Source organism: Trachurus trachurus (assembly GCF_905171665.1).
Source record: "Trachurus trachurus genome assembly, chromosome: 8".
Lineage (NCBI taxonomy): Eukaryota > Metazoa > Chordata > Actinopteri > Carangiformes > Carangidae > Trachurus > Trachurus trachurus.
In genome coordinates this window covers 13,945,961-13,961,527 of record NC_139905.1, presented here as the reverse complement: position 1 = coordinate 13,961,527, position 15,567 = coordinate 13,945,961, and the positions used below count along the sequence as shown (strand labels likewise).

Sequence of the window (15,567 nt, the reverse complement as noted above, 5' to 3'; positions counted from 1 at the left end):
TGCATTTAAATGTTGAACTTATTAGCCAGTGACTCTAAAGTCTTTCATTTAGTATCATTTGCACACATCTTAAGAGATTCACAAATACCAAAAAGCTGTTCTACTCTATTGAGATCTAATTTAAATAGGTGTTTAATAAGAGGTTATTTCTGCTATAATGGTGAAACGGGGTAACTGGCCGTGGTTATGGCCACGAAGAAACTGAAACTGAACTGAAACTTGTAAATGCCCCGGCAAATAAAACAGGGTCTGACTCACATTTAATCTTTAGCCTCTCTGGCACGGATCCGTGTAAAGCTTCACAAACATGACATGCTGTCGGCAGTTTACCAATGTCACATGCCCTCATTTTCATGCAGTTCGTGTATTTTTTGAAAATATAATTTCAAACAAGTTGCGTTGCTCGTTTGAGCTTTGCCATTTTCATCAGCATAAATGAATCTTCAAACCGCATTTCCAAAATAACAAGCTTCTTTTTTTTAATTTTGACAATAAATGCTGCACACACAGTCACAGAGGCCAGCATGCAAACTGTGGCAGCTGACAGGGGATTTTGGGGGAGTGTACATTGAGCATAAATGTGGCACAGAAGTCCTGAGTGTGAATACAGATGAGATGCTTTCTACCTGTTGAGGGCTTGAAAGGCTCCTACACGTTGCTTGAAGGCTTCTTGGGGTGCCGTTCTGAAAAAAGACCCCCCCCCAAAAAGAGCAGAGTGATGGAAAAGGAAAGAAATGAAAAGATGCAGTCTGTTCTGTTCACTTCAACGTTTGGATATAAAGAGAATGAGAAAGGGAGGGAGAGCACTCACTGTCCTCTAGAGGAGTGGATCAATAGAGTGATGAGTGTGGAGGTACCCGGGCACACACAGTTTAAAGCCAGCATGGCGTATTTAAACTCCTCTTCACATACAACGTGATCTGCAGACACAGGAAACAGAGAAGAGGGTCACAGGGAGCGAGGTCACGCACGCCTCCGCAAAACACAAAGAGTCACATGCTCTATAAAAGTTTCAACTATGAACCCGAACAACTGTGAAGTGAATACAAATGTATTGTTGGAAAAACTGCTGCTGGCCTTGGTTCAGTGTGTGTGTCTGTTTGTGTGTGTGTGTGACAAGGGAAGCTGGCCTAATTATCATAAATGGGTCAGGGCGTAAGATTAATCAAGTCCCTCAAAAGGTCAATTAACCAAGGACACACATACGCAAACCCACACCCACACACACAGTTACTCCCAGGGGTATTTGCCAGTTGTCGAGAGTAAACAGAATTTCTTTGGCAGCGCTCGAGGTAGAGCTGCAATTCTACTTTGATTTTGTCATTCACGTTGGAAAAAGTCCAAGGTGAGGTGTACAAATAAGCTTTTTTTAAATCCAGCTGAGCCATCAGAGCAAAACTCAAAGATATTCATAAAAAATGAAAAGGAGCGCATTACGCAGTTGGTGGCAGCTCTAATTGCCATATTTGTTTTGGCTCCAACAAACACTAATCATCAGGGGTATTATTGGTTGATTACTTTTCTGCTAACTGAGCATCGCTTCATTTGGTATGTGTTTCATCAGAGGCTCAAATCACTGAAAAACAACAATCTGAAAAACTCAACAGCAACAGGGTCTTTGCATGATCAATATCCGGGTTAATCAGAATAATCTATAATATAGACTGTCTGGAAATACAGTAGGGAAAATAAATATTTCATCCCCTGCTGATTTTGTCCATAGTTTTCATGGTAAGTTTATTTTAACAGAGAGACAGAAAAAATCCATAAATAATCATATAAAGGTTATAAATTAGATGTACATTTGATCAAGTGAAATAAGGGCAAAAGGGGATCAAATACTTATTTTCCCCAAGAAGGAAAAACCTTGCTTGAAAATCAATAACACACTTTCTGTTGGTTTTGTGGTTGTGGATGTGCTTTAGGGTGTTCTGCTGGTCCAATAAAAGGTTATGGATGTCCTATAGAAGTTATGTGTGTCCTTTAGGGGGTTGTAGATGACGCCCTTCAAGAGGCTGTAGTGTTGCAATGACAAAGTTGCAAAAGGTTTTTTTTTAAAGAAGTTTTCAGGAGTCAAGATCTTGAGTCTCTTTTAAATTCCTTTAGGAGATTTGGGAGGTCGGCCTTCCTGGTTAAACACCTGGGAGGTTTCGTGGCTATAATGTGTTACACAGCAAAGATGTTCTGGAGGCTGGTGGTGGAGCATCACATGACTGACAGACAGCTTTTTTTTTCCATCTGTATGTTCCATCTGTTTCATGCTGCTAAACGTCTAAATGTCACTTGATGTTTATCTAACATGACTGAGTTAAACAGACAGCCGTGTCAAAAAAATCCTCTATCATCCTCCTGCCCCACCCCCACTAATGTTGACACATCCCCCCGTTTCCTCCTGTATAGGATCAATTTTGTGTCGCCGCTGTGCTTCGCCTCATAGTTGTCAGAGGTGAGGGGAACACCTAGCAACAGGCCAGCGATTCACCGTCAGCCTTATTGAACCACCTTTCACTCTTTCACATGATCGAACAACTGACGTAGCAGCTAGCAGCTAAACAGATGACAGTCTCTCATTCACCTGTTGCTGCACAGCCACCGGCCTTTGAGGGGAAAAAGAAAAGAAAATCTATAGAGTGATTAATGTTTGCAGTAAGCCAATCAGTGAATCAGACCAAGGGAGAATCTATTTCCCCTGCTGTTGTAATTCTTGATTGCATTATCTTAAGTGATGAGCACACAGGCAAATTAGGGCCCGAGCTGGGTCCTAAAAGGACAATATGTGCTCTGCATTAGGAAATAATCGGTGACAAACGCCAGAGCCTGACATGAATTATCAAACTTAATCAGCTGCAAGTCTGAGTAACATGAGACCGGCTGAATGTAAATGCAGTTTTGAATTGATTAATGATTTATACAGGTCTGTTAGTGCTGAAGCTGCACAGGTGAGAGAAAGTACCAATGTTCTTTCAGCTCAGAACAGTACATCATAATGCAGCACACACACATACCTTCTCTCTCTCTCTCTCTCTCTCTCTCTCTCTCTCTCTCTCTCTCTCTCTCTCTCTCTCTCTCTCTCTCTCTCTCTCTCTCTCTCTCTCTCTCTCTCTCTCTCTCTCACACACACAAACACACACACACACACACAGACTAGCCCCATGCTGTTTAGCCTGTGAATTTCCTTCAAAGCCCAAGCTTCAACAGAGCGATGGGCATCTGAAGCTCGCAGAGGAAAAGACAAAAACATTGAAGTTGCATCTATGCAGCAACGGCATTCATTATTGTCACACACATTCCACCCTCTCTGTCTGTCTCCAACACACACACACACACACACACACACACACACACACACACACACACACACACACACACACACACACACACACACACACACACACACACACACACACACACACACACACACACACACACACACACACACACACACACTCCCAAACAAAGCAGATACCCCAAAGCCACAGACCAAATTCAGTCTTTTTTTCACCCAAATATCCTATTTCCATTGTCTTTCTTGTATCTCTCTCCACCACTGTGATCCCTCTGCTTCCTGTCTTCTTCTCTGCTTTACCCTCCACCATCAGTCCTCCATCTTGCCCTCAATCCTCCAGGTGGCTGGACCCAGACCAGGAGAGAAACCAATTACCGACCTCGGCACACTGTGTGCACACATACTCCACCTTTTTGTTGCCCAGGCTTAGAAGATATGGGTTTTTGGACCTGTCTATTTGAGTTGTTTTCTACCACGGACTTATATTAAATGCGTAGTCCTGACTGTGTGTGTTACAATCTGCAAATGTGGCCGTTTGCACCCACTGCACAGTTAAATCAGTAGACCCTTATTGTTTTTATTAGTGAGCTGCTATCAATGCCATGTGGTCGCAATGAGCCCAGCTTAGGAGAGCGAAGGGAAATTGTTGTTCAAAACATAAACTGGGGAGTTAATCAATCCACACTCTGTACCCAGTTCTGTTTGGTTACTCGAATGCCTCAGGGTTTCCTGCTCTGCTGCAGCGTCTTACCCACAGATTTTTTTTTTCTCCTAATGAACGCTGAGTTGTTATAACGCTATTCCTGCGAATCAAATTAAATCTTGTATCTCTTGCTCATTAATGCCTCCCACACTCACACTTAGCGAGAGTATTCCAAGTGCTGTCAAAACGTGGCATCTGCACTTACAGTAATGCCCCATGTGACTGAGTGCAGGGTGATTTGCTCTCGACTTGCATTTAGAGAGACATTGAAGCTGGTTGATTGTGAACTTTGCTTTGTTTTTGAGTTTCGTTAAACTTCAACTGGGAATTTCTGATTCGGCGCTCAAAGGCTGTTGCATCAGTGAAGCAGCAGCTGTTGAGTACTTCAGGAAAAAGAAATATCCACATCTCCCAGCGTGTTGCAAGTGCATCTAACCTTTCATATCACACACATGCTCCAGTTGTCTGACTCCAAGCAAGAGCATGAGCTTCAACCCTGCAGGGCTAACTGATAATCATATAAGACAGAAAGCATTATAAGGGATGCCCATGAATTTATCTCTTGGCCTAATAATTCTTGCTGCCCTGATAACAAAGGCCTCAGCCCGGCAGCCAGTGGCAGAGAGGTGTTTAAACAGCAACGCAGAGGCAAGAGAGGAGTGCCTTTAGGGTATAGCTTTACTGCCAGGTTCACGCAGCAGCAGAACTCATCAGAAGAAGGGGGATTTTCTTTGCCAAGGTAGCAAAGTCAAACGTTAATCATTGATTGAGACAGCTGGGATGAGGGCGGCAAGCTAGAATTGAGTTTGACATTCTCCAGGGCTGTAGGCAGAGGGATGTGTGTGAGAAAGAGAGAGAGAGAGATAGAGAGAGAGAGGAGAGAAGAGTGAGAGTTTTTATTTCCTCTTCTTTCAGTAGCAGATGATTGACTGCCGTCTTTCTGTTGAGAAGGAGAAGAAGGGAAGCTCTCCAAAAGGCAATGTAAGAACTCGCAGAAACCCTCGGAAGGCTTACAGCCAAGCCGCAGCCAATCTGTCCGGCACTTCTTCAGGGGCGGGAGGCCAACGCGGCCCGCTGCTGCCGCTGCTGCTGCTGCTGCTCAGGAGGCGTTTTTTATAAAGTCTTACAAACTCAGGTGAAAGAAATGGCACACACGGGAGAGCTGATGACACACAATGGAAACAAAGTGCAGACAGGACAGCTCAGTTTCCCCCTCCGTGTCGACGCAACTCAGCCCTGCAGTCTCAATATAAAAATGTTTGTCTAATCACCCGTCATGACAAGTGACAACACAATTCCAGTCACAAGCTGAGCAAAAGCATCCGTCAGACTGGGCTCCCAAGACGGGTTATTTTTAGTAGGCTACCTAGGTGTCACCCCATTATTTCCTGCATCCTGATGTGATCAAACAGAAAGTAGTGGCATCCTGACGTCGCATGAAAACCTTTACTTGACACCTAAAGTCACTGCCGGTGGTGTCTTCCACTTCATGCTCACTGCTGCTCACCTGCAAATTTGACGTGGAACTTGTTCTCTGGCTTGAGGATCTGCACGTAGAGGGGGCAGTTGGGAGCAAAGTCTTTCACTGCCCAGGCTCGGAGGATGGTCTGGTGATCCTGAGAGAAAATAAGAGAGGGATTTGAGATGAGTTTGAGGTGAAAACAAGAGCGAGAGAAAGAGAGATATATATTGAGGGAGGGAGAGGTGAAAAGGACTAGAGATAGAAACTCATCATTAGCAGCATCAGATTGTGGTTTTACTCTCTAACAATCCTCTTAAAGCGCTGACGGCACAGAGCAATTGGATGGCCCACTGCAATTCAGACTAATGCAATTCAAAGAAAGAGTCAAGGCTGCACTGAATGGGTGACAGAGTAAAACTGGAGCTGAAAATTCATTTGGATGAAGGCTCATGTTGGCATGCCAAACATGTTCACATTGGCACTGCTGCTAACACACTGATAATTAGCTGTGTTTACTATGTTTGCCATTTTAATTGAGTGGGTTAGCAATGCTAACATTCGCCATAGAAATGTTTGTAATGTAACATAAAGGGCTGATGGCAATATGAAAGGGTTTGTGGGGGTTTGTTCATAAACAAATTAAAAATCTGAACCCATTTAATACCTGTTGCACCTTTTCACAGTCAAATCAAGGATTCGTCTTCTTGTGACGGTGAATGTGTGAACAGACTTATAAAATATTTGTTGTTTGATGTTTATATCTGGACTAAAGTGTCAGTGCTCCTGAAACTGACCATCACCTTTGGTTCAGTACACTGCTTTGAAGTCAGCTCTAAGTGCTTTGGTGTTTCCTATGCAGGACTTTTCAGTTCCCCATAATATCTGTTTGTAATGTCTCTTAAATGTCAAGCCTGAGTTTCTTTGATTCCCGGTTTAATTTGTTTTTACTATGCAATTAATATTTTAGTGGAAAGTCGTTAGAGAAAATAAAGCAACAAGCCAGTCAGCCGGTGCAGTGATCTAAATCCACTTGTATCAAATCCTGCTTTAATGAATTTTAATGAAGTGATGTTCTGAAATAAAGCAGTTCACTCCAGAAAAATACAACCACAGGATTTTTTCTGTTGATTTTGTGTGTGTGCTTTTTTTATTATTATTTTTTAAAGAAAAACAGAATTGGTCCAGGCAAGAAGACTTAATATACTGATTGTTTTTCAGTGTGAGGAGTCATGACGATACAGCAAAGCAGCGGGGAAACGTACAGCAGCTATGCGGTCCACTTCAAACCGGTTACTGAGGATAAAGCAGGCCTCAGCATCGTCCATCCTGCAGGCAGTTAGTAGAGCATGTGGCCACGGGAGCGAGAAAGACAGACAAATAAAGAAAGAAAGAGAGAGAGAATCAGGGAGGTGATGAGAAGAGAGGACATAGGAAGGAGGGTGTTGTCATGTTATTGTGGGAGAGGACAAAAGATAAAAAAGCAGGACAATAGAACAACACACGAACCAATGTGTCTTTCAAGCCTACGCCATTTACGGATGAGATGGTAGGAGGCGCGGAGACAGAGAGATTAAACAAACAGGCTTTCGCTGCTTTTCTTTCCGTGCGCCAAAGCCAGTCTAAGGTGCTGTATTAGCAGCAGCCTGGGGGTAAACAGTAAGCAATACATAATTGCAGCTGTTACTTCAAGAATGTAGGTGATTTGGGAATTAATTATGAGCTCCAGCATCTATGTGTGCAGCTTTTCAAGACTTATTTTTTTGCGACAGAGATTTCTCTAATGGATTTGTACACACAGACAGACAAATTGTATACACAGGGTTAAATCAGACTGATATCTTAATGCTTAACATTTATGGTTATTGTTGTTGTTGGTTCACAGGGACTCACTTGGCCCTCATCAGGTCCTGATCCTTGAGTGCAGACCCCTGAAGGTAAATGACTCTCTGAGCCCACAGAGGGACATGAAGGACCCTCCTGACCTGGACATCCATCTCTGCCGGGCACAGGATCACCACATAGTAGTCCTACACACACAGGCACACACATACACACACATACAAACAATTTGTATAAAGGCCAAGGAAGGTTTGGGCAAGGACTTTTTCATAATGGTAGACTAAGCTTATCCCTTTCCACGACATGGTTTAATCAAGCAAAAAAAAGGTTCATTCTTGACCCTTGACCCGTCAATTTACTCTCTCTGTTCCCAATTGGTTACACAGATAAAGTTCTGCAACATAAAAAGCATGACCATCATAACCAAAGTTACTAAAGCTCTGGAAAAAAACAAGAGACCACTTTCACAAATGTTTCTTAAAAGCATATCTACATGTATGACAGTCTTTTCTTTTTTAAATACCAACACAAACACAACTCATTCTACTTAATGAGACACTGATGAGGTCATCACCTGAAGCGCATCTGGTTTTATAGGAAGATTATAAAAACCACTGCTGGGATTAAACATTGACATTATCCCACAAAAACTGATTTATAAACTCTTCCTGAGTTAAAATATTCTTGCTGTGTTGTTTAGGAATAAATATGAACATGTTTTCTTTGCATTATTATTATTATTATTCAAGGTCTGAAAAGACTTGATTTTTTTTGTTATTTAGACTAGTTTAGTCATTTTCAGCCAATAAAAGCTCTAAATGACAATATTTTTATTTCAATTTTGGGAGAAATGTTGTCAGTAGTTGATAGAATAAAACAATTTTTTTTAAATTTAATTTTACTCAAACACACACCTATAAATAGTAAAACCAGAGAAACTGATCATTTTGAGAGTAGTCCCTTAATTTTTTCCAGAGCTGTATATAGGACTCAGGACATGTAATGACATATGAATAGTCTCCATGGCATCTCCATCCGCTGATGAGGACCATGAGATGCAGCTTAAAGCTAGTAAGTGGACTCCAAGTAAGCATAATCTGTCAGTTTTATGAATAGACTCTACAATTATGGAGAAACATGAAATGACACTGATGTGTATCTGACTGATTTCAACCAAAAAGATCTCTCAGATGAAACATGGGCTAGTACACTTCTCTACTTCTGACCATATACAGCCTAAACCAACTAAATATTAAAGTAAGAAAACTAAATCTAGTTTAGCTTGCAAGTTCTCAGAGTTCACTCTCACAAAAATGCCTCCTGGTGTCATACTCTTCTCTAACTTATAGCCACATACCCTACTGTAAATCCCACTACTCGAACCAATCAAAGTGATCCCACACTTTTATTGAGCGAGGACACACACACAGCCTCAAGCAAATACGCTCATCTGCTCCTACATGAATAAGAGAGCAGTTTGATCTGTGCTCATGCTGTATTAATCCTCGGCCTTAACCTCAGCTGTCTGTGCTCCTGGAGAGGATTACAGACAAGACACGTACACCAAGACCCCATCACCATCACCGCCAACCCCCTCTTGTCCTACTTAAAAAACATTTGGAAGAGACCTGTAAGCGTGGATGAGCAAAGAACTCATTGAGGAAGTCCATGAGGAGGTCGATCTTGAGACAGCTGACGCACAGCACCACGTGCTTCTCCGTCTGTGCCCGGTAGCGGCTGTAGTTCCCCCCGGACTTCTGCCGCTCCATCCACAGAAAGGCCAGCTGCTCGAACTGCATCCATCACATTCAACAGACGGAAATTGGATTAAATCAGCTGAAATGCAGGGAGGGGCCAGGTGGTGTATTGGAAAAAAAAAAAAAAAAAGACACAACAATGCCTTCGTGCTGTACAGTGTTTCCGTTTGATTAGGGCGAGTGTTTTGATGGAATTAAGATAAGTGGAGGTTTGGTTCAGGATGTGGGACACAGTGGGATGTGATAGCAGAGATTAACAGGGGAAGGGTTTATTTGAATGTGCTGGGGAGGAACAGGTGGACAGATGGATGGAACAAAAGTGTTTTTAAATTTTACAGATGAAGAGATGCAAGACAGAATATCATCCTAAAGTTTCCCACTGAAAAAATACACCAATCATTTTCACTGAATATATTACCTTAAATATTAACATAAATTTGCATAACTGTTGTTACATGTACTGCTGCAGACTCTACAGTTAAAATATCCCTTTCCAACCACTACAGGTAAGTAGATGGCGAGATAAAGAGCAAAATACACAAGCTTAAGATAACGTACCACAGTTAACCGCTATAATTGCATAGTGCTTTTGTAGAGAGGGAAAATCTGTTTTTTACCTCACTATTACTCTCTGGAATTTAACCTGAAAAAGGTGAGTGAAATAAAAGCTGTAAATTATGAGCCCCTGCCACAAAACTTTAGTGGCACAGGGTTTTTACTGTTCACTCTCCCCACCCAGCATGCACCCCTCTCTCCTCATTAACATGGACATTTGCAAATTTTCACTCTTACTTTGGTCTAGCCAGAACCATAATGAAGAAACTTTATCTCACCACAAGTATGAAAATTAAAGTAACCCAATAATCCTTTTTTTTCACCAAAGTGGTGCCAAGACTTGCACTGGTCATAACACAACACATAACATGAAGTTGTTGATGAACAGATGCTGACTTATGTAACAATCAAACCTCTGTTTTAGTGTTCATAGATTTGTTTTACGTTAAGTATCATAATTTCCTACCAAACTGGTGAAACAGAATTAAAAACAAGAAATCACCTAAATGGTTGGCTTTCATCTTTTCATCTCATTTTCAAATCAATATCCTTTTAAGGTTCAAAATGACACAAAATGACTTCAGGAGAGGCATTTCCTGACTATCGCGCTCTAATGTGTTGTTTTCAGTTACAGGAAAAACCGATCGAGACAGCAATAAGAAAAAGACAGTAGTTGAATCCTGATGTGCTCTGTGGCTCTCCTGGTGGAGGCAGGACACAGAGTCAGACAGGCAAACACACTCACAGGGAGGGTGGAGGTTGGGGTTGGGGCTAAGGGGGAGGGGGCTGGGCTAGTTTCTAAATGTCAAGGGGTATTTATGGATGAAAGATGGGGAGAGAGAGCGGGGAGGATGACATGGTGTCCATGTTGGTGATGCACAGATCGCCATTTCTGTCATGAGTCAGCTTATGCAAGTTAAATAAAAGTATCTTCATGCTTAGTAAATGGCTTTTGTTGGTGTGGAGGTTTGGGCTCAAACCGTCACATTCAATATCTGGTTGATCAGGTTCTTTGTGTGATGCCTCCCTACAGCAATTAAAAAAGACAAGCTATCAAAGTTGTGTTGTCGTCACAAAGAAATCCAATTTACAGCAAGACAAGACTGGCAGTAAACCAAATCACCTGTGAGTACTTCATGAATAGTGTGTGTGTGTGTGTGTGTGTGTGTTAGATTCCCTCGCCTATAACCGCAGGTACAGCTGATACACAGGAGGAAATTCCTTCTGTTTCAACTGTCACATCTACAGGTAGATACACCAGGGATTAAAAAAAAGGGACATCCATTAGAATAGAGAGGGAAAGACATGTTTGTCAAGGTGTTTTCAGAAGTCTCTGCACATATGTGTGTAAAAACGGTACTTGATGTTCTCCGTCACGAGCTTCCCTCCGAGGAACTGTTAAATGACAGGAGTGGGATTTGGGGAATTGAGCGAGTAAGGAAGACACTGTCGCTGGTCTCTGAATAAAAATAGTTTGGTAAATCTACGTAGGATGCAATGAGTCATCACATAATTGTGCAAAGGGGGGAAATATTAGAGTTATTAACTTGACTGCAATGGGCTCATCATGGAAAACAAATTGGATTTTGTGTCTCCCAAAGACACGGCCGTTGAGTGGTGTTCAGGGATCCTCCAATCGCCAAACCAATTTCGTTTTTTTGGGGTCAAATCTCCCTGTTAAGACTTTCTCTTATGTAGTGGTAGTGTATTGTTGTGGTGCCTGAAGCATGATATATGCTTCTCAAATACACTAGGGTCTGGTGTGACGCAGGTTTTGTCATCGGTTGTGTACACAAGGCTCTAGTGCAGATGTTGGGAAACGAGTGCTGGGAAACATACATCATTGAAGAGAAGCTGCTGCCCTCACCTCTATGATTCACCTGTATCAGAAATACCTAACATTTTTATTTGATTCATAGTGTTACTGGTCTGGAAACGACATTTTCAAGGTCTTGGTCTTGTCTCGGAATTGACTACATTTTTGTCTCAGTCGAGTTGGACGCTGATGTTTCTCTCTGTCACTCGTTCTCCTTGGTTTATGTAATGTCATTCAATAACTTTAAGATAATTAAAATTGTTCTACAAAAGTATCTGCTTGTGTAACCATCTGGAAAGCTTGGTTGCAACAGTGTCAAAAGTGGGAGACTTCAGCAGGTTCTGTGCTGTGCTAATTCTGTTCAATCTAAACTTTGTTTCAATTAAATATGGTATAGATTTTATATAAAATTTTCTTTTCTTTTCAGCTGAGGAATAATGTAAATTATTAAAACTCGGTCTTGGGTTAGGTGGTGGCGTACGCATCCGCAAGTAGGTATAAACCTTGCTGCCATTGTTTCTTACCTGGATGGGGAGCACAATGAGTGCCACAAAGATCATGATGACCACCAGGAGCTGGGAGGGCCAGATCTGAGGGGTGACGTCTCCGAAACCCACCGTGGAGAAGGTGACCACGCAGAAGTAGAGCGAGTCAAACAGGGTCAGGTTGTTTCCCGCTCTTTCGAGGTGTTGGATTCCGCAGATGCTGTAAGGTATTCGGGCAGGAGGGTGGGAAAGACGAGGGAGAGAAAGGAAAAGAACCACTGAGAAATAGACTCCACATGTTGGAAAAAGTGTGAGAGCGCCTTGTGGGAGCAATTACACACAGAGATCTGCCTTTCACGCCTGTGCAAACGTGTGTGACTTTGGTACGTGTGATGGTGGATGCATGCCCGAGCGCCTTGGTGGGACACGGTTTAGCCTGTTTGTATATCTAAGTGTGCAAGCGCAAGCTGTGCGTATTATCGTGATCTTTAAGGGATAGATGAGTCAACAGGCAAATGTCAACCCTGAGACGGTCAGAGAGCTTAATTCACGCTGTGTGTAGGATCTTCAGGATTAGCCTGGGCTTTCACTCCAGATATACCACAAGCTGACACATCCTCCGCTGCACCGAAGCAATCGCCAGTTGTCATTTCAGAGCACTATCTCACTCTCACAGGTACCAATTACCTTTCTGCTGTCTTTCTTTTCCCATTCTCCTATTTCTTTCTTTTTTTTCCTGCATGGATCAGGCTATTGCTTCCCCTTTCCCCTCTTCCCTCTCCCTGCTCCCTCCCTTCTCAGCTCAGTGTCAGCAGCGAGGATATACCCACCATGTAAACATGAGACAGACCAGCGTGCTGATGAGTATCACCACCTGGTTAAACATGGCTGAGTGCGTCCGCTGGATTGCCCTGTGGAGATCATTCTGCAAACAGACAGACAAAGGGAAACGAGAGAATGTGCAGAAATCACAACAACCCAAGTGCTGCATTCCAGATAAAATGTGAATGAGCGTTTTTTTTTTTTTTTTTTTTTTATGCACTGAAAATGAGATGAACGTGACCAAGCGATGGAATATAAAGAGCTAGAGAGCAAAATGTAGTTAACATGATGGAACAGATGTGTGGAAAAGCTTGATTACCAAAGTTGCTGTGAATATTTATCGACTGATTTACTTTTGAGTGTTTAAGATAAATCTGTTGAGCTGAAATGGGGCAACAGCGTACCAACAAAACAACATAACACAGATGTCAGTGCTTCACTCACTATCATGTTCTCCAAAGCGTGTTTGGCCAGCCAGCAGTTGAGGAATACGGGGATGAAGAGGTTTCTAAAGGAAGGCAGGATCACCTGTGAAAGGGAGGAAGCTTCTGTCAGCTGCTCTGTCTCATCACTTGTATTTATTTTTATTATTTATTTTTTATACACTGTAGATACTGTCACTCAGAAACAAAACAGAAATGTGTGAGCATGTGTCTGTATTACTGTGGCGGGTGTTAAATGTGTGAAGTGCACCTCCAGGAAGGGGGTGGGGGTGGGAATGTGGTGTTTGACAGCCAAAAGAAAAAGAAAAAAAAAAAGAGAGAAAACACAGAAATGTGAGCCTGAGAGACTCCCTGTGCTGTCGGCGCTCGGTAACGCGTATCCTTCCACTCACAGTGATCATGAAGGGAACGGCGCTGATCATCTCCAGAATGAAGGGGACACGTAATACCTGCTCCCAAACGTTGCCCTGGAAACATAAACCACAGACAGGGGTCAGGGAACTCTATTGTCATGGCGACCTTAGGGGGATTACCACATAACAGCTCGCCCGATTGCAGAAACAAGACGGAAGGAGGAATTGATCAGCGTTTTGCGCCATAGAATAGATCGAGGTGGATGCATGAAGCTTATATAACTCCCTTGTGCCCTTTGAGAGAAGAGGCAGCATTTCTCAGTTTCCACTAAGCTTTGCCATTCAATTAAGATGTCAGCCGTGGCTGTTTTTATGTCTCTGCCGCCTGCATATGGCTGACCTGAATCTGACTAGTGTAGGTGGAGAGGCACGGGGTATGTCCACAGGAATCAGTCAGCTCTAAATGCTAAGGCCTCTAGCCTCCAGAGTAATCTGCAGAGAGACCCCTTCATAGGCTTATAGTGTCAAGTACATCAAAGGCAGGGCAACCCGTTGATGGATCGGTCCCCCACTGCAGCAACACGGGGGCCTCCCCTAAAGTCTGTCTGATGTGTCGATAACAGGACGGTGCTGCTGAGGAAGGCTGAAGGGATGCCGAGGTGCTTCCCAAATGCAAGAGTCAGAGCTGCAGCGCCAGGGGAGGGAGGACAACTTGAGTTTAATGGAGACGACACACGCAGACGAGTGCAAAGTGGACAAAGACACCCTGTCCTCCTCTCCACCCCTCAGGCATACCACACACACACACACACACACACACACACAAACCCACACACCTGGACGTCACAAAAGGCATCCGACTGACCACTGAGGGGCCACGAGTAACTCACCTTGTAGCTCAGATACACGAGCAACATAGTTTCTGAAAAGCTGATGAAAGCCACAAGCACCTGCACAAAAAAAGAGAGAGAGGGGGAGAGAGTGGGAATGGGAGAGTGACAGAGAATGTAGAGATAGAGAGTGAGAGAGAGAAAGAGAGACAGAGAGAGAGAGAGCAGAGAGCAGACAACATAGCCAGAGAGAGAGAGGGAGAGAGAAATTAGGAGTCGCAGAGATGGAAGAGGAGAGCGTGGGAGGAATCAGTAGGCGTGCTGATGATTGAGCTTCAGAGGGAACAGGTTTAAGTGAAGCAACAGACAGCCTGGTGTCTGATTGTGTACATAAATATGTGTGTGTGTGTGTGTGTGTGTGTGTTGTGTGTGTGTGTGTATCGTACTTGTAAATGTGAATACATGTCAAGTATAATGGTCTGACTTCATGTATTTGAGTCTTACGATGATGCAGCATGAATTAATTGGCCATAAACGAATAAAAAGGAACACAGACAGATTTTATGCCTGTGTGTGTGTGTGCACTCATGTATGCAGAAATGTGTGTAAACACATCAAGGCCTTGTTTGCACGGGAGTGTACTGATCTGTCTGACCTGCAGTGCCCACAGCGGCAGCGGCCTATCCACCCAGATGATCAGCTTCCTGCAGAGCGGAAGAAAAGGACAGTAACGGAGAGAAGATGAGGGCAAATGTGGCAAAGAAAGACAAAAATTAAATGGACAAGATATGTATATATTTTTTAATCCTGTTCTGCCCAAAGCAATAACATTCTCAACAGGGATCATGAACACTAGTCCCGACATTGCATTAAATTTAATTATGCTGTTTACAATTGTACATCAGTGGAGTGCACAGCTGCCAGCACCCCCATATTGGAGGAGAAAAGTAATATTCACACAGTCAAATGGAAATTTACAGCCTTATTGTGAGAGAAAGACCAGTTTTTTTTCTCTAGAAGACACCCTGGGGCTTATCATGGCTGCTTGGCTGCTTGCCTGCCTGCGCTCTGATTTGCTCCTACAAGTCTGCTGCCTGGAGCAGGAGGCGGTGCGTCCCCTTCCTGAGCTCACTCTGTCAGGCTCCTTATTCATTTGGAGCCAGAGCTTAGCCAGTGTCACCAGCCACCAATTAGATCAATAGGTCCCCGAGCAGGA

The 15,567-nt window shown here is 43.2% G+C and overlaps 1 protein-coding gene across 1 annotated transcript in view; it reads right to left on the bottom strand.

The window, feature by feature from the left end:
- The window catches only part of kcnt2b (potassium sodium-activated channel subfamily T member 2b), a gene marked incomplete at both ends in the record, with an annotated part of 36,194 nt that overhangs the window by 8,442 nt on the left and 12,185 nt on the right, over positions 1–15,567 (bottom strand). Inside the window, 12 exons of the mRNA XM_083976380.1 lie at positions 627–683; positions 812–920; positions 5,497–5,605; positions 6,714–6,777; positions 7,342–7,478; positions 8,919–9,083; positions 11,943–12,123; positions 12,734–12,828; positions 13,170–13,253; positions 13,561–13,635; positions 14,412–14,471; positions 15,007–15,055. Coding sequence (XP_083832506.1) covers positions 627–683; positions 812–920; positions 5,497–5,605; positions 6,714–6,777; positions 7,342–7,478; positions 8,919–9,083; positions 11,943–12,123; positions 12,734–12,828; positions 13,170–13,253; positions 13,561–13,635; positions 14,412–14,471; positions 15,007–15,055 — 1,185 coding nt within the window. The remainder of the gene's footprint in view (positions 1–626; positions 684–811; positions 921–5,496; positions 5,606–6,713; positions 6,778–7,341; positions 7,479–8,918; positions 9,084–11,942; positions 12,124–12,733; positions 12,829–13,169; positions 13,254–13,560; positions 13,636–14,411; positions 14,472–15,006; positions 15,056–15,567) is intronic.